At 44.1% G+C, this 19208-nt stretch overlaps 2 protein-coding genes and 1 long non-coding RNA gene across 21 annotated transcripts; all 3 read right to left on the bottom strand.

Annotated features, from left to right (window-relative positions):
• Positions 1-393: 393 nt before the first annotated feature.
• On the bottom strand, positions 394-6561 carry LOC136475676 (auxin-induced protein X15-like). 5 transcript variants are annotated; one of them, XR_010763248.1, is made up of 6 exons: positions 6520-6561; positions 6342-6423; positions 4831-5133; positions 2503-2853; positions 1538-2041; positions 1054-1343 (listed from the first exon to the last, which is right to left on the bottom strand). XR_010763248.1 is itself a non-coding variant. In XM_066473261.1 (4 exons), exon 4 carries the CDS (start codon positions 985-987, stop codon positions 610-612), a length of 378 nt encoding a protein of 125 aa, XP_066329358.1. In that variant the 5' UTR covers positions 988-1047; positions 1974-2041; positions 2503-2853; positions 4831-5255; the 3' UTR covers positions 394-609. The 5 variants fall into 5 exon arrangements, 2 of the variants coding, with proteins under 2 accessions (XP_066329358.1, XP_066329359.1); XM_066473261.1 differs by lacking the exons at positions 1054-1343; positions 6342-6423; positions 6520-6561 and adding an exon at positions 394-1047 and having other exon boundaries at positions 1974-2041; positions 4831-5255; XM_066473262.1 differs by lacking the exons at positions 1054-1343; positions 4831-5133; positions 6342-6423; positions 6520-6561 and adding exons at positions 394-1047; positions 3606-4203 and having other exon boundaries at positions 1974-2041.
• A 4460-nt stretch (positions 6562-11021) lies between these two features.
• On the bottom strand, positions 11022-19178 carry LOC136475677 (uncharacterized). 15 transcript variants are annotated; one of them, XR_010763258.1, is made up of 9 exons: positions 17244-17351; positions 16929-17166; positions 16270-16819; positions 14109-14207; positions 13320-13983; positions 12155-13246; positions 11791-12070; positions 11615-11711; positions 11022-11524 (listed from the first exon to the last, which is right to left on the bottom strand). It is a non-coding gene; the product is annotated as an uncharacterized lncRNA (long non-coding RNA). The 15 variants fall into 15 exon arrangements; XR_010763259.1 differs by having other exon boundaries at positions 13320-13748; positions 13890-13983; positions 14109-16819; XR_010763263.1 differs by lacking the exon at positions 14109-14207 and having other exon boundaries at positions 16515-16819.
• LOC136475371 (uncharacterized) lies at positions 17690-18421 on the bottom strand. Its single transcript, XM_066472889.1, has one exon. It carries the CDS (start codon positions 18419-18421, stop codon positions 17690-17692), a length of 732 nt encoding a protein of 243 aa, XP_066328986.1.
• Positions 19179-19208: the final 30 nt, after the last annotated feature.

Below are 19208 nucleotides of genomic sequence, written 5' to 3' on the forward strand. Positions count from 1 at the left end.
CTGGAACTCTCTTTAATGAGTCTCAGTAACATAGTCTAAGAGTAAAGAATGTGCTGTAGACCTGTAGCATCATTTTTTAGCAACCTGTGTGCAGCAAGAGGCAGAGGTATATTAAGTTATATTATTCTAAGGCACAGCTCTCTTAAGTTAAAGCATTGACTTCCCTATAGGATTCTTGGTAGTCAGGACTGAACTTTTCTGTCTTTCAAAACTGAACTAAATTGGATATTGAACGAAGAAGCTAAGGACAGAATGACTGACGATAGTTGCCACCTCATCATTGCAAAGAGGTGAGCGAGGAGGATGCATCAATTATGTGTGTAAGAACATTGTTCAACTTCTGAACAATTACAAAAAGAAAGTAAAAGTTGAAGTACAAAGAACAAGGTGGAAATGAATTCTTAAGAAAAGGAGACATTTACGCAATCTGCTTGGAGCAAATCCTTCATTTTAAAATCTTACACAAAAAGAATGTGAATCCCACATTTCATCCTCCGGTATCAATTTGCAAATCCTGTCAATTTGTGGACTCTTCCTCCTCTCTTCTCCATGGAACACCAAGAACCAAGAATGGAAAAAAAAAATAGGAGATGTTGAGAAAGAAACTCATCATCTGCATAAGATCCCAGGCTGTGAATAACAGTAGCACACCGCCTCCTCCTTCCTGCCCACCAGCCTCAGGATGCCCTCAAACACCTTCACATCACAGGGGATCCTCAGAGCCCCCTCATGCTGGAACCCGAATTCCTCCTCTGCCTCCTTCAGGAGCTCCTCAAATGCCCAGTGGCCTAGGTACTCCGTGGGGATCACAAACCTCTTCATCTCCATGCCGACGCACACTGCAAAGAAACCCTTTGGAACACCATGGTTGCTGCTGCTCTTGCCGGCTTTTGGTGAGAGTGCAAGCCACTTCCACTTCTTCAGAAGTTGTTGCAGCCTCACAATGTCTCTGATCTTGTTGCTGCTTGACCTGCCTTGCTCCCCCATTGTCAGTCGATGTAGCTGCCTATCTCTGCCTCTGCTTTCTGCTCCCTCTGCTGGGTGCTACTGACAATATATATGAGGTTGGATCAGTCTCTAAGCATGGCTTAGCGTGTTCACCGGGTTAGTTTGAATGTACTAATCAGTGGCTTGATACGATGCTTTTGTTTAAGTCTGAGGGCAGGTTTTCTTTATGTTGTCGTTCTTGACATAAACTAAAGCAAAGGGTATGAGCACATGTGACAGCAGCTGGTCAGAGTATTCTGATTGTACTGTCTGGTTAAACTTGTATAAACTGTAACATTCTAAAGCCCTCAGCTGCTTTCAGCACTGACATCATACTTCATTAGTTTGGAATGTGCCTATATGGAAGAACATGGAAACTTAGTGACATCAATATCATTGTGCCAAGTTCAGACGTATTTCCTGAACAAATAAAACAATTAGCTAACAGACAGTTGTGTGAAACTGCTTAAAAGGTTCCCTGAATTATATACACAGCGATTGTACTTTTTTTTTGAAAAATAAGTTGATCTTTCCATGTCACGTCAAATACCTGACTAACTTCTGAAGAATGCAAGTGCAATCCAACTGATGAAAGATTCCCCCACTCTGCTAATGATGAGCAAACGGCCCAGATGTTTGCAATCAGCACCAACTCTACTCTACTTATCTGAACAACCACCATGCATGATTTGCTTCAACCTCATCATTGATGCAAACCAATTGACAGTTCATGGTTTGGAGAAGTACGCCTCTAGTCCTAGCTTTAGGTAGCATCCGAAACTAACACTGAAAGTTCTGGTGTTTGACTATGAAACAGAAGGTGCTCAGATATTGTATATACACGGTTTCACATTGTTTATTCCTCAGTTTTCTTTCTGGTGTTAATCATTCACAAATGATACCTTTTTTCTGCTTAAGATCATTTACTAATCTTTGAATCTTCTTTCTTTATTTGGGGGTTATGGGGTCAATATCAGCGTTCAAACCTTGGTTATGCTTCATATCTCCCATGTCTATACAACTATTGAAAGCACAGTTCTTGCTACGCTTTTACCTGTGAAAAAGAATACGTTAGTTCTGAGAAAATGGAGATGTGCTATATTAGAACAATTAGAATCATGTTTCAGGTAGTAGTAAAGTATTTCAAAGTACTTGATCAAGCTCAGTTTACTAATGAGGAATTATTGCATAACTAAAGTAGACATTGGTCCCCTACTCAAAGAAGGAAGCATCGGCATGATAAATTCTTTCAGACAATCCACGTTAGATTAGTGTTGAAAGAATTGGTCCCCTACTCAAAAAAGGAATAAAGGATTATATAAATGTAGCATGGTTCTCCCATCTAGCCCTGTCTACATTCACACAAGAGTTCCTCCTGGGTACTGTCTACAGACCAGTACATCAACCGCTATATCAGAGGTTCATGCACCTTAAGTTTCTGAAGTACAGCAATGTTGGCTCACTCAGGAACACACATTAAACAAAAAGAAAGTACCATCGGGACTAAGGATGCACCTTAAAAAAAGTAGAAGGTGCCTTTTCTTGTGGCCAAAAAAAATGTGAACTCGCATTGTTGCATCAGAGTGCATAACTGAAGTAACTGTTGCTCCCTCCTCCCTGACACATTAGTCACTCACATGGGCTATGAAATTCTAGCAGCTGAGCAGATCGAAAAGCAGATATGAAGAACAGAACAACAGAGTGCAAATGGTTGCACATGCCATGGCATCAGCAATGGAGCAAGTTGACACATTTGCCAGATCTGGCATCATGGCCTCGTGGACGGTGGAAATGGCATGCTAGCAAGGGAAGCATATTGTCATGACACTCTTCACATTCATGTTTTGGGAGATCATCACTGAAAGTCTGCAAGATGAATGTGGACAAAAACAAATTTCCAGTGTTTAGTGGGTAGTAGACTGCAGATGCTTTCAAGCGGACTTGGGGTGTATGTAGCACATAAACATAAGAATGGCAATTGGGTCACAGAACATATGCATATGAAAAGGGTCTTCAGTTAGATGATTATTATCACTGGACTCACAGCCATTGTCACCACAGCAACTAAGAACTTATCTGCTACTGAATAATTATGTTAGCAGTTTAGCACTAATATACAAGGGCAAGAAGGACCTTATAGCACCTGTCTTTTCTGTCAGATATTCAACTTTATACATGAAATCTGAAACAGCAACCCTGAGTAGCTCGGCAGTCAGATAACTTGAGAAAATATCAACTCACAATGATAATTTAAAGTACATGTTATCAGAAGTCTAACAAAATTAGATTTATAATTTTTAGACAGTTCTATAATTATATATTGAATTTACAAGTTTACAGTATTTAGGGACCGATAGGACACAACTGAATAAGTTTGAGGACCTAAATGGGTGATTTGAAAGTTTTGGAACCTAGATGGTACGGCCGAACAAGTTTGAGGACCTAAACGAGCGATTTGAGAGTTTAGGAACCGGGATGACACAGATGAACAAGTTTGAGGACTTGAACGGTCGATTTATGAGTTTAGGGACCGGGATGACACAGCCGATCAAGTTCGAGGACCGCCAGTGCACCTTACTCTAAAATTAAGTATCACGATTTTGAGTAAGGAATTGTACCTAGCGGAGGGACCCATGCTCAAGGCACTGGTAGCTCCTTTCTCACTAGGCATAGTGAGTTGCTTGAAGTCGCGGACCACAGCCGATGCATGAAGATGTTCGCAGTGCAACTCCTCGACTCGGACGGACACCAGGAAGAAGACGATCAACGATGGCGTGCGCGCACCAGGAAGAAGATCCGGCGAGGTCGACGAAAACGAGCAGTCACAGTAGCGGAAAACGAGCAGTCGCGGCGGCGCTCCCCAAAAACCTGATCACCCGCATACACTCGAGCAGGTGTCGCAGATGTGGACGATGGTTCCAGAGGCCTGCTCTCCCAAGTCTCCGTGCGCGCAGAGGTTATGACGGGGAAGGCTCGGTGGTGGTTCGACGGAGAGGGTGGCGCCTATGTGTTGTGTTGAGTACGTGAGAGCATCGGGCTGGAGCCTAGAGTTAAGTAGCACAGGAGTTCCAGAAGTCCATGGACACACGCGAGTTACGGGAGGGTAGGACCGTGCCGCGCCGCAGATCTCCATGCGCGGATAGCCGCGACTCACCGTTCCTCCGTTCGAGCAGAACCGCAGGTTACGGGAAGGATCCACATCTTGCGGTTCGTATTCTGACTCCATACGTTACTCCATCCAGTAATCGACCCGAGTGGCAAAATTAATCGCGCACGTGCACGCACGCATCGCAACGCACGCTCGCCACGGCTCGGCGGCGGCGCGCGGCACGCCCATAGTCTCTTTCAACTTCTAAATAGGTGCACACGTGGTTTACCTATTTAAGTTGACTCAACAAAAGTCAAAATCTAGTACTAGATTAAAACTATAAAGCACCGTAGCAATTCAATATGGGCCTAGGAATTATTTAATTATTATTAAATAAAATATGGCCATGAGAAAACAGTTGCTAGTTTGGTTAGGGGTAATCTTACAGGGATCCCTAGCGGGACACTGATGCAAAATAGCTGTACCTAGCGAGGCCTACAGATATTATGGCTTATATATGGGAACCTATTAGAGGACAAACCCTGTTAGGATCAGGTGTATGTATCCGTAATGGTTTGGGGGGCTGCATCCTTAGGATCGTGAAACAACAGGCAAACATAGTATTAACATAGTTAGCTGATATTTATGATGCTTTCTGTCTTTAATAGAAGCTGAGGAAATGTCTTTACTGGTGTGATGAGTTCTGCAACATATAATGCAATGGGGACTGTGAAACTTACATAGGATGCACTTACTCTCAGCATGCGATGGCAGTCCCGTCAATGCAATGGTAGGAACACCAAGAATAGCATCGACCTGGTATGCGATATCTGGCCTTTGTAAGTTGTAACGACAGGGGAGAGACACTGATCCTTACCTCATATTGTTTTCCATAAAGGCCTCTGATTCGGGTTGGAACAAAGGCGCAAAAACCACTAACAGCATTTATAAGTGCATTTTCCTCAGCTGTTGTTCCAAACAGGACCATTTCTACTGTTGGTGGTTCATCTCCATTTGGTGGGTCAATGGGATCACTCACCAGAATAGCAAGCCGATACCTACAGGGACATAGAATCGGATATAAGTTGCCATCATAACTAGAACCGTGATCCCCTGTTTAAGTAAAAAATAGGGACATGATGGCATCTTTTGTGCAGGACATTTTTGTAGTTTATATAATTTTAGTAATGCATTCTTGCTTGAAGGGGAGCCTTGGCGCAGTGGTAAAGCTGCTGCCTTGTGACCATGAGGTCACGGGTTCAAGTCCTGGAAACAGCCTCTTGCAGAAATGCAGGGAAAGGCTGCGTACAAAAGACCCAAGTGGTCGGACCCTTCCCCGGACCCTGCGCAAGCAGGAGCTTCGTGCACTGGGGCTGCCCTTTTTTAATGCATTCTTGCTTCTATTATACAAATCACAATATCTTCTGTGTAGGACAATTTTGCAGCCTATATAATGTAAGGAATATATTTTTACTTCTATTATAGAAATCACAATAAAGCAGTAAGCACCTAGTAACATAAAATTCAGCATGCATGGTAGGCTATAGTGTTGTACCTTGGATTCCCATTTGTGCCTGTACATGTGGAGCCAGTGCATTTGCACCCATCCACGGGAAGTGACTTTACTGTTTTCTTACACCCAGTGACAGTGCAAGCCAAGTACCACCATGTTTGATTAATACAAAAACTTGATAGGTTTTTATACCAAACATATACATAGATAAGGCGTGGGTTATTGAATTTAGCGAGTTCAGCAACCGTGACCGTTGTTGGTTCAATCAGAGATGGTGCTGGACCTGCCATGTGGGCATGCTTATAGAACCAAAGGTGTTGCAGAGGGAGCATGCTCAACAATATAATTACTACCTTCGTCCTGAAAAGAATGCAACTATGGGTTGCGTGCCACGAAAAGTCGGTCACGTTTGATCAAGTTTTTAGTGAATAATATTCACAGTTATGTCTTTAAATTAATTTATTATGAAAATACATTTCATAATTAATCTGATGGTATTTATTTGGTATCATAAAGATGGATACTTTTCTATTTATAATTGGTCAAACTTAAGGTACTAAAACGTGACACTGTGCTAGAATTGCATTCTTTTGGGGACAGAGGTAGTATATAATAACATGTATATCTGCAATACTATCCTAGGTATGTGAAGCTATATCACTTTCAAAGTTTAGGGGCATCGATCAGAGCAGTAACAGCATGGAAACTGTATATGGCCATGCAGAGGGAAACATAGTTGACATTGATACACACCTATTCTGCAATGCCAGAACCTCTGGAAGCATGGAGTTTACATAAAACCTGCATACGAAGGAACCTTGCAGCGAGAGGTTACCTACAGTCAACAATATGGGGAAGTGAATAATGACTGAAATCCCTAAAAAGAATAGGCTGTGCATAGGAAAGATTCAAGAGGCATAACATAGCACACCTTCAAATAGTTTAGATGTCATTCCAGCAAAAAGGATGACAACTTGATGAGTACAGGCCCGATCTTCCGAGAGGTAGCCGGTAAGTTCGATTTGTGGAGATCTCGACGTTGGCGATCCGGCTTCAAATCAGACACGATTCGAACCCTGCAACCGTTACACCACCGCTCCGTTGGTTATCAACCAAGCACAACTTGATTGACCTCGCCAAGAAGGCTATTCCTGCAAGCGAATCGAAGAGCACAAGCAAGAAGGTAAAACACGCAATCTGAAATTGCAAATATGAATGACGCGAATATCAATAGAGGGTTCAAGAACTCGGTTCCAAAGGACTAATCGACACAGTGGAGGAGATCAAGAACGGGGGCCCTGGATCACTGTAAAAGGATTTGTCACCACAGTTACAATGAACGATTCAGTTTCTCGAGGGAAAACTAAACTATAAACAAAACCCAATTGTGTAGCAGCGGTGGCGGCTGTGTTTATAGTCTAAGACTCGACCTAGGGTTGGGGACGGCCAGGGGTTGGGCGCCCACAACTTGGGCTTAAGGCCCGACACGATACATGGCCAAGTTGGCCCAAATAGGTGACGCAGCACCTTGCCGTGGTCACACAGAATGATCCACGGACCTTCTGGAGCTGGGACCAGATCCAAAACGACGGCATCGTCGTCCCCTTTCCAACGCATCCAAGAACGGCCCGTTTCGATGTCGTATGAGGAAGTTATGACCGAAACAGTAACGACGTGTCTGCTGAATCCGAGGACGACGTGGCAGCTGAGTTGGAAACGAATTGCAACTTGGGGAAGACCACGGCGTCGGTGTGTCCAGCGTGGCGATGTCCTCATCATCCTCCCCTTCTCGAATTGGAGTCGTCCTCGACTCCATCTTGGCGATGTCCTCATTATCCCCTCCTTGTAGAATTGGAGTCGTCCTCGACTCCATCCCATCATCAGCGAACTCCTGCAAAAGGTTAGTGACAGCAGGCAATGCATCAGACATAAAAGGTTGACAAAACATAGTATAACATGGTGCATCAGGATTATCACATAACTCAGCAGTAGCAGGAGTTGTAGCAAGAAAAGCACCTCCTTTTAACTTAATCCCATTATTTTTAGCAATGTCTGTTGGAGATTTATTTTTGATCTCATTAGCATGTTTAATAATATCCGTAGGAGACAAAGGCAGCAATGTAATTTTCTTGTCCTTATGTATGATAGTGTATGTATTAGTTCTACCATGGTGTAAGGCATCATTATCAAATTCCCATGGGCGACCTAACAAAATGGAACAAGCTTGCATAGGGACAACATCAAAATCAGCAGTATCATGATAAGAGCCTATGAAAAAGCTAATGCGTGCTGATTTAGTTACCTTAGTCTTACCACTATTATTGAACCATTGAAGTTTATATGGATACGAATGTTGTCGTGTGGTCAAGCCAAGCTTGTCAACCAAATCTGAACTCACCAAGTTGTTGCAACTCCCGCTATCAATGATAGTGAGAACACGACAACCTTGCACAATGAGATACATGTGGAATAAATTGTGGCGTTGGATCTTCATCTCTTCTTCATGACCCACACGTGTACTCAACACACGCTGCACAAGAAGGCTAGGGTAGTCCGCGGCAGCAGCCACAGAGTCAATGGTGATGGCCTCCTTGTCATGATCGCCCTCGATGGGATCTGCATCAATGTTAGCAGCAAGGGCTAAATCATCTTCAACATCACTAGCACTTACATATCCATCCTCGGTAGCAATGAAAGCGCGACGACTGGGGCATTCCTTCATGACATGTCCCATGCCTTTGCATCGGTGGCAAATGATTTTAGAGCTGGACGAGGAGGAGCTAGTAGAAGCACCCGGAGTGCCACCTTTCTTCAGCTGTGAAAACTGCACATTAGACAATTTACTTACCCCAGAAGAAAATGGAGGTGTAGATGGCTGTGGTGCAACAGGAAGCTTGGGCGTCTCCGGCTCGGAACGCTGCTGAAAATTCCTCCCATTGTTAGACCTGAGAGGCTGGTGTTGTTTGCGTCCTTGTACTTCTCGTTCGGCCTTAATAGCAAGATGATACAATTGGAAAAAATTGCGCCATTCTTTGTAATCAAGTATGTTCTGTATATCATGGTTTAAACCACCAAAAAATCTAGCACTAGCATCATCATCATCTTCATTTATACCACAACGTGCTAAACCAATAAGCAATTCTTGATAGTATGCTTCTACTCCTTTATCACCTTGTTTTAAAGTTTGTAGTTTCAAACGTAAATCACGTTGGTAATAAGGAGGAACAAAACGAGATTTCATACGTTGCTTTAAAACATTCCAAGTTTGAGGCACAGCAGCAGCATTATTGGCATTGCAAAGATCACTCCACAAGAACAAAACAAAATTAGTAAACTCACTGGTAGCAAGTCTAACTCTATGCTCAGCAGGAACATTATAAGAATCAAATTTTTTTTGAACAGCAAGCTCCCAATCTAAATATGCCTCTGGATCAACATTACCAGCAAAAGGTGGTAGACTAAATTTAATTTTAGCAAAAGGATCATTATTACCATGATTATTACCTGCCATACCGCGACGATTGAAGTTGAGGCGGCGACGGGCACCACCGTCAGCATACGCATCTTCATCACCAGCATCTTCATCATCAGCACGATAAGGTGGAGGGCGTTGCTCAAGCTGTTCAATGCGGGTGACCAGATTGTTCACGTTGCGCGTCAGCTCGGTCATAAGATTGCGTTGTTCAGTCATGAACGTTGCAAGCTCGCCCTTGGACACGCACTCATTGAAGTCCGTCGGAGTTCCTGTCATGGTTAGAAGATAGAAAAAGACAACACCAAAGTATTATCCCTATCAACTAAAAGGAAACAAGTGGTGGTGGTGAAAGTGGAATGCAAAATCACAAGCGGCTTACCACCGTCTTGCCTGTATTCTTACCAACGCCAAACAGGAGCAAAACCAAAGTGGCGAAGCAATCTGTTGTTGAGCGTGGGTAACAGTTGCAAGATGAACCTGTGCTGACAGAAGAATATGTGGAGTTATGGGTAGACACACAATATGACAGCAAGGATTAGCAATTAACGAGTGCAGAGTAGCGATTGTTCAATCTGAATCCAAAGTACAAATCACAGTTGCTGACTAAGACGTGTCGAGACGTAGCGCAACAAGGTGAAAACAAAGAACGATCGAAAGAACTCACAGAACAAGCAAATAGCCCGGATTTCTCCTTTTTCCTGAATTTTTCCCGGATTTTCCCAAAAGGCACGAGTAGGAAACAAACTTTTTTTTTACTATTTTTTTTATACTTTTCTCTGAACAAGGATCACAAAAGATGCAACCACAAAAATTGGCACCTACAACTGAGGTGGGATGTGGTCTACAGAAATTCAGCATGTTCTCTGAAAAGCGTGCAAAAACTTTGACAATTTTTTTTCTATATTTTCCCGAATTTTTTTGGCAATTCTGATGAAACCAAACAGGGCGAAGCCAAGTTTGGGTCGGGTCCAAATGGTGTCAAAAAGCTGCACAAAAAATTTCAGATTTTTCTGATAAACGAGCGAAAAGTTATGCCTGTTTTACCGAAGGTATCTCAAGGTATGTTTTCCGGGAGGCACAACACGGCGGCGGCAGTTAGGGCAAAGCGTCCCTAAACTCTAACACCGATCACAGCAGTAGGTATTCGCCTGATGATGTAAGGAGGGCTGCGATGCAGGCAAAATAAGAGCGGCTGGCAACCTATCTAGGGTTTGCGCGGCGACGAGAAGTTACATAAGGCGGCTAGCGGGGCAAGTCGAGTAATGTGGTGGCTTCGACTTGTTGTTTGGGAACGGTGGATGGGATAGCGGCGGAAAACAAAATCACAGCAACGGGCGATTGAACTATGACCACGAACACAATCCTAAACCAGCAACAAGACTCGACCACGGACACAAACTCAACAACACGAATCTGAAACGAAATTGCAAAGGCACAAAGGGCGATAGGACAGCGGAAATTGAAATATTTTTGGGCTTTTTGTGGACTCTAGGTAATGAACAAATATGAATCTAAGGCAAACGAGATTATACCTCACGGTAAACATGAAATATCTGATACCAATTGATGAGTACAGGCCCGATCTTCCGAGAGGTAGCCGGTAAGTTCGATTTGTGGAGATCTCGACGTTGGCGATCCGGCTTCAAATCAGATACGATTCGAACCCTGCAACCGTTACACCACCGCTCCGTTGGTTATCAACCAAGCACAACTTGATTGACCTCGCCAAGAAGGCTGTTTCTGCAAGCGAATCGAAGAGCGCAAGCAAGAAGGTAAAACACGCAATCTGAAATTGCAAATATGAATGACGCGAATATCAATAGAGGGTTCAAGAACTCGGTTCCAAAGGACTAATCGACACAGTGGAGGAGATCAAGAACGGGGGCCCTGGATCACTGTAAAAGGATTTGTCACCACAGTTACAATGAACGATTCAGTTTCTCGAGGGAAAACTAAACTCTAAACAAAACCCAATTGTGTAGCAGCGGCGGCGGCTGTGTTTATAGTCTAAGACTCGACCTAGGGTTGGGGACGGCCAGGGGTTGGGCGCCCATAACTTGGGCTTAAGGCCCGACACGATACATGGCCAAGTTGGCCCAAATAGGTGACGCAGCACCTTGCCGTGGTCACACAGAATGATCCACGGACCTTCTGGAGCTGGGACCAGATCCAAAACGACGGCATCGTCGTCCCCTTTCCAACGCATCCAAGAACGGCCCGTTTCGATGTCGTATGAGGAAGTTATGACCGAAACAGTAACGACGTGTCTGCTGAATCCGAGGACGACGTGGCAGCTGAGTTGGAAACGAATTGCAACTTGGGGAAGACCATGGCGTCGGTGTGTCCAGCGTGGCGATGTCCTCATCACAACTAGCCCTTTAGATGCCATCTGCATGTATATTTCTCAACATCGAAGGTATGAGACAGTTGATCCCACAGAGGAACCACTGCCTTTTTCTCTCTACATTATATTTAGAAACATTAGACTGGCATACAAAGGATCTTTGAACTTAGTAGGAAGGACATGAGGTGCTTTACAAAGGATACATACTTTTCATCAATTATGTATACATTGTGTAGTGGTTTTATGCCTTTGCTAGTATTCTGCTTCTTAATGTGTGAGGAACCTGCCAGAATTCCAAGAGTATCTACATAGAAGAATTAATATAATAGGTGTAAGAACCATGCAGAAGGGCATATGAAAACAGGGTTTGTAAGGCATATTACCTTAGGTATATTCAGCTTCATTAATCCGGGTGTGAAGCACATCAACCCAACTGGTCTGCAGGCGTACATTGGAATTTGGAAATGTATCTGGCACCAACCTCACCTCATGTACTCTTGTATGAGCAGTAAATGGCATCATATATGGATGATCTACTGGTCGATATGTGGGCCGACCATTACAGATCTGAAATTACTTGATGTGCTACACAGAATCTTCGTTGACTTGTTCCTTAAAGAGAGAGATCCACCTTTGCGGAACCTGACCTGCCATAGCTTTTCCCTGCCGTATTAAGAGACTCACATAGTTATTAATAAGACAACAAAAAGTATAACATGTACAACCTGTAGTCTGAGCAATGTCTACCTCTTGGGGCCTGTCTGGGACAGCTCCAGGTGCTCCAGATTCACAAAAAAAAAAAAACAGCTCCGGATCTGAATTTTTTAGCCAAACACCTCCGTCCCATCAACTCCAGATCCACCAAAACTCCAGTTCTGAGACCCAGATCCATGGATTTCCTGAGGTGCTCTGAAAACTCATGGATCTGTGGAGTTGGCCAAAATTACCCACAATGCCACTAGTTACATAAAAATGACGGTTCGTTGAGTCTCTTTTCTTTTCTCCGAAGCCTTCCAACGCCGCGGCCATGGCCGCACCCTGCAGCGCTCGCCCCGCTGCCTGGATGTGCTCGCCGCAGCTCCACCGCGCCGGCCCCGATGCCAGTCGCACTCGCCGCGGCCTCACCGTGCGCAGCCGCGCCAGTCGCTCTGGCCCCGCCGCGCTCGCCTAGCTCCGCGCGGCCCGCGCCTGGCCGCTCCACTCCTCGCCACCAGCAACACCGAGTCCAGCCGGGACGGCCCAGCTCCACGCATGCTCACGCCTGATGCGCTGGCCCGCCGCCGGCCACACGCCCCGGCTCTGCCCCCACACCGCGGTCGCGCACGCCTTCCCTGCGCCCTCCCCGCCATGGTCGCGGCCTCTGCGTGAGAGAAACGAGACGGAAGACGAGACGAGGAAACTGGCGCGCGGGTCCAAGGTGCCAGTGAGACAAAGAGAGGAAGAAGAGCACTCATTCATGGGCTGTAATTGGATGGCTGTTGGGCCGGCCCAGCAGATCCACCGTGGAGCTCTCCCAAACACTTTTTTCAACAATAGCGGGATCCGAGATTCACGGTGGAGCTGCTCAACGGTGGATCTGGTGCTTCGGATCTGGTTTGGGAGAGCTGGAGCTCTCCCAAATGGGCCCTTGATCTAGTAGCACCAGATGAATCCAAAGTGGCTGCGATGGAGTTTCAATGTTAAGGTTCTCACAAAATCTGACTGCTTGTACTCCGATTGTTGCTTAATGGAGTCTGGAGTGATGTCTTTAAGTAGCACGTGCTCCATTTTCCCTGCATAAATAGTTATATGATACCTGGATCCGTACTGAAAGAGGACTTAGCTCTGCCTGAGGCACGCCTACAGCAAAGCAAAAAAGCTTTTAAACCAAGGATGATGTCATGGTGTATAGCAAAAGTTGATGTAGCCGTACTTGAAGTATAGGCTCTGCTTTAAACCAAAGTGCATATCATATGATAAAACAACCCCACATTCCTAGACATCACAACGTCCTTGAACAAATGTTGAGAACTTTGAAATCCCATAATAATACATATCCTTGTACTGGCTCCACATTCCCAGCAAACGAAAAAAAAAGAACCAAACTACAGAAGAATTAGGCAATCAACAACACATAAGCATCAGTTGAAACTGTTCCCATGGAATGAAGACCCTGTTCTCAATTAACTTCAGAACATAGGTGAAAACGGTACTTGTGAGCCTTGAAATATACCAATTAAATTAGTTGTGACATCATCTGACTACTACATTTTACCACCTTATAAATGCACATAGTAGCAACCTACCTGGTTGGTAAACTTGAACAAAGTTTCTGTGTACACTCTTCTTAATCTCTCATTATCTGCATACGAACAATTACTCATTTCTCCTGACCTCAAGAAGGTAAGTAAATGACTAGCTATTGCATAATTTACAGTGTCATAAGAACAAGAGACTGTTTAAACTTGCAGACATGACTGGAGTGGTTAACATTTCTTAAGACCTGTAATGTGCAATCCAAGGGCTTCACGCCTCTTGAGCTAAGCAGTGCAGTTCACTCTTAAAGCCTGGACTTCCATAAGTGCATCTTTGTACCCCTGTTCAGAAAAAGGAACCGAAAGACAACACAAGACCAATAAGAAGGGCAGAAAATGCTAACAAGTATGTAGAATGGTACAAGCCATCTTCCTTATGTAATGTAAACTCGTACAGTTGGACTTACAGAAACTAGTGAACTTCCGTATATATACGACCAAGGCAAAAGCCATCTGCAGCATTTGTTTTCGACTAACCCGCAGCATTATCCTAATACAACATCCAACTGCTTTTCGAAAAAAAAAATTAATACAACATCCAACTAGCAGGCAGCTGATAGTCCGCCACCAACAGGACCACGCTACTCTCTGGACAAGAAATCCGGTCGAACATGTCAATGTAACTGGAGGCACCCACTACCGACTTGCAAATGCAGCCATTGGAGCATTTCATCGAACATGAGCTGAGGAGTGAGCACGCGCTACCCTATGCATAGGCTGAAAAACGAACTATCACTACAATTTTCAAGTCTGCCTCTGGCTGCCTAGCCAAGAGAACCAATCACGCCCTAGCTCACTAGCTCCGATCTGGGTGACGGTTGCTCACCCACTCCAGTCCAAATCGAAGGAGCTGAGAATACTCTAGATCTACTTCTGTTGAGGATTATGTGTTGATTTGAGTTCGGGGTAACAGCTTGGAGGTCGTGCAAGTGGAGTCCATGTCCTAGGATTTTTTTTAGTTCTGATAATGCATTGGTCCTCCATCTCGACCCATGCAGGTGCTTGGCTTGGTAACACTACATGCAGCCATTTAACTTGTTGACATTCCAGTCACATTTGCTTGAAAGAAGATGTTTCTTCTTTGGATTTTGCTACGGTTGAAATTTGTTTGCGTTTCTCCAAGTAGGTCAAATCCTCAGTAAGTGACCATGGCTTGGATTAGTTCACTACAGGTAGTTAGAAATTTCTCAAACAAATGGAACTTACAGCAGATAGATAGACCTATGATTTCTCCAAACATATATTTGTTTTCCACAATAGGTGCTCACATTGAACTAAAAAAAAAGGTGTTCACATCCCTTCCTGCTGTACCAGGTTCCACATAAATATTTGTGAAGCACGTATCAACATATTCCTTTTTTGGGGCATCCTCATACCAATTTTTTTAACTAGTATCAATATATTCCTTTTTTGGGGCATCCTCATACCATTTTTTAAACACTACAGAACATAGCAGCCATGTATGATGCAGGTTGTTGTCACAAGAAAGGATAGAAAAATTGGTCAGTAACTAACACAATATTACGTCATCAGTTGTGACTATGAATTATATTTTACCGATAGGTATTTGTTCTCTATTCAGCAACACCATGTACTTCCAAAATTTGACAAGTGGCTATTTAAGTGATTGCAGGCTTAGATAATTTTTGGAACACACACTACATTGCTCCAGAAATTGTCTGAAGAAAGGGTATCGGTCTGCACTACCAATCACATTACTAAGTGAGTCCCTGAATCTGCAGCACCAAGGACTTTGAGAATTAGACTGAACATGCAGTACTGTTCAGTTGTAATAAGTGACAGAAATCCATGGGCCTAATGTAATAAGTGAAATATTCTAATCTAAACAAAAAAAAATTGTTCTTTAGTTACAGTTCCATTAATCTTGTCAATTCTTAATAAAATTACATTTTTATAAAAGTATCTGAGTGTGTATCATAGATTCAGTAGCCTTGGAAACCTTCGATTCTTTCCCTGCTTAAGTTAGGCAAGGAGCTGAATGGATGAAAATTACGTTGTGAACGAATGATTTGTCCATACTACAAGTTAAAAGACACACTCGACTCGAGCTCTGCATTGCCATTAAGAAATCTTACCGATGGGTGCTTTCATCTGACTTTTACTCAACCAAGTTGGTGATGCATTTTATTCCATAAATGCAGTTAGATGACACTTGAGCGTTAGGCCAGTCTCAGTGGGAGTTTCATGTGATTTTCATTTGCATTAAATAGGTTGCCACATAGGTATTTTAGATGATATGACAGTGTACTCTTGGCATGATTACCAACTCTCTGAGTCATGAAATTAAATGCCTGTAAAACTCTAGAATGAAACTTTGCATTGAGGGAGGGTGTTTCATCCAAGTTTCTTTTCATTTTATATGACATGGTAGTCTTGGAAACAACGTCATGAAACTATCCATTGATAGCCTGTTCGGCTGGTCTATAAGCCGCTTGTGCTAGTTTATACGACTGATTTGTTGTGAGAAAAATATTGTACCATGCCTAATAAACCCTGGTTGAAACGAACAAGCGAACAGGCTGTGAGACTGGCCTTAGATGACTTTACCAAGCTCCTTAACTTCCCGTGGTAATTCTTGTAGGTCCTTCCAATATGCACCCAACATTCTCAAACCCACCAAGGCCGGCACGAAGGAAACAGTATGCATTTGATGTGCCAATGCTAGCCCTGTGGAAATTGAACAATGTATTCCTTTTCACCAACTTCTCTATTTGATCTTATGAGATGTTGTTTATTAGGTGTGACAATTGCATGTGTGTGCTGTTCTACAAAAGTGGTTATGATGTACTTACTTTCCTTTGATAGCAACCATTGCCAGGCAGCCACATCGAGTGATTTTTTTTTCACACTTCCTTCTCCCGCTGCGCACAGGTTCAGATTGTGTCTCATCTTTAGCCTTACGGAACCCTTCCCTTGAGCAATAGAAACACTTATTTATCAGCAATCCATTCTTTGCTTTGTGCTGACCGACACGTACCGGAAACCCAACATGTGCAGCATAGGCTTTGTAGAACTCTCTGGCTGATTCAATATCCTCAAATGTCGTGACAACTGCTGGCTTTAAGGACTCATCGCATTCTGCTGTGTAAGATGAACCCTGCATGAAAATATCATTATTGCGTAAACATGAATGACTGCTGGTAGAGATCATGCACTTTTTTTTTGTAACATAGCAACAACAGAAAGTTTCTTACTAAGGTACACACCATGATTTTTGTGGTGTTGTAGACCCAACCCTCAAACAGTGGCGGAGCTTCTCACAGGCCAACAGGGGCCATGGCCACCCCTAAACTTGTGTAAACTTCATTAGTTGCAGCCATTCTGGCTTGATAAAAACTAAAGATTAGCCTTGTTCTTTAATGATTGCCCCCTGCTGGATTTAGGTCCAAGCTCCGCCACTGCCCTCAAAGTCATGTAGCCACAACCCGGTGCGAAGGATGATCTCTGCATAAGAAAACATTAATATATTACATGGTACAGACTAATTATGTCTTTGAAATACACAGTACATTTTTTCATACATTGAATGATACACTCAATGATTTTCGGGCTGCTGCACATCCCACTCCAAAAGTGGCATCCACTTGGACTACTGATTCCGCATCAGACAACACATCCTGTGAATCAGGTGCTACAGCGTTGCTCGTGTTAACATTGAGAGAGAGAGAGAGAACACATATGAATTAATTGTTGTTTGTCAAAAAAAGAGGATAGTAATTTTGTTACGAACAGCTTACAACACACCCACATCTATTGATAACATACAAGACGCATTCAAACATACCCTTTCTTTTATTGGTATTAATAACATAGGCCCCATTCGGCTTACCTTATAATCCGCACTATTCAGCTTATTTTTTTTCAGCCGGAACAGTATTTTTCTCTCACAACAATTCAGCCAGAACAATGTTTTTCAGCCAATTCAGCCAAGTTTCAGCAAGCCGAACGGGGCCATACAGTCAACTGGCTAGCATGGTTCAAGACGCAGCAAAGATTCCACATATGGCACCATTAAATGCGAAAAAGGGCGTGAACCAATGACGAAATTTACCCCTTCCCCGTGGTCATACAACAAGCCATATGGCATACTGACTACTGTTTCAAGAGATCCATCATGGAGGTTGCACTTGAAAAGGTGCCGGGCATCCACGGAGAGGAATACCGTGCCTTGATCAGCTGAAGCACAAGCATAAACATGAAGAATCCTTGGTATGGGCAGATTGACACGACAACGTAGTGACCATGTTATTATGTTTTGTCCATCTTGTGCTAACCAAATGGAGACTTCGCACAGGGAGGGGGAGTGGACATAGCACAGCTTGCCACTTAGCTCACACATAAGGTCATTGGGACTTAGGCAGCTCCTGCATGGAGGATTGGGGTGCACCGTGAACGTATCATCGCGCATGCTGGATCGAAGGATAACATCTGTGGCGAGCTTGCCGTGGTCAACGTCAGCCACGGACTGGACCGCACTCCAATAGAAGAATCCTGGCAAGCAAATAGGAGTCCTGGCGTTGATAGGGTAAGGTGGATCAATGGTGGCTTTCCATTCCAATGTCTCTATGCCATCACCAAACGTCAAGACCTCATGTCCAACGTCATATTCTGTACGTTTTTGTCCTTTACTGTATGAGCGCAAGAAGTGTTGCCCTGTACTAGGGTTATTTCTGGTATAGAAATGTACTCTCCCTTTCATGGGCGGACCTGGTGTTGTGCCAGGGTATTCCTGGGCATACCCAACATTTTGCCACATATGTATAAGATGTTCATATGTATGATATAGTTCTTCTTTGATCTTGGCTCAATTTGTAATATATTTTCTTTAGCTTGGGCTTGGGCATACCCAAGTTTGAAATCTTGGGTCCGCCACTGCTCCCTTCTCTTCTCTCAGATTGTGATAATGGCGCGTCACTGGGCGCTTGGCACCATAAATATTTCAATGTCAAATATTACTTTTACGGAAGAAAAATGATCATAAGAGAAAATATTCCTCCAAACTCGAAGCCAAATGATGTATTGTCAGCACCCTTAGACGCCATTCCAGCAGACTCGAACAGGGTGAAACAAGAATCAAGATGCAACACGTTCATTGAGAAACGCGTGCAACAACAAGCAGTCCCAAAACCAAAACCCACGCAATTGCGGATTCCCGGTTGGGAAGAAACAGAGGGAGTTGATCGAAGGCTTACCTTCTTGTGGTCGTGTTCGCAGGCAAGCTAGTTCTCGCCGGAGACGGCGAGGCGCACCAGGAAGAAGCAGACTGAGAGAGGCACCGTGGCCGCCCCTTCCCGCATCCAGCGAGTCCACGTCACTCGACTCCTTCACGTGCTTGCGCCGGCGCCACCATGATCTCCTTCTTCGCCTCGCGGCACAGAGTCCGTGGGGAACGGACGGGAGGGAGGCAAGGAGGCCATTACAGCGGCGGCGGCGGGCTCGAGCAGGATGTCCGTGTGCGTCCGTCAATCACGGATCACCTCACGAAG

The sequence above is a fragment of the Miscanthus floridulus genome, chromosome 8 (assembly GCF_019320115.1).
Source record: "Miscanthus floridulus cultivar M001 chromosome 8, ASM1932011v1, whole genome shotgun sequence".
NCBI classification, from domain to species: domain Eukaryota; kingdom Viridiplantae; phylum Streptophyta; class Magnoliopsida; order Poales; family Poaceae; genus Miscanthus; species Miscanthus floridulus.

Coding starts and splice junctions, on each gene's coding strand:
- LOC136475676 (XM_066473261.1), bottom strand. CDS start 987: ATGGGGGAGCAAGGCAGGTCAAGCAGCAACAAGATCAGAGACATTGTG.
- LOC136475371 (XM_066472889.1), bottom strand. CDS start 18,421: ATGAAAGGGAGAGTACATTTCTATACCAGAAATAACCCTAGTACAGGG.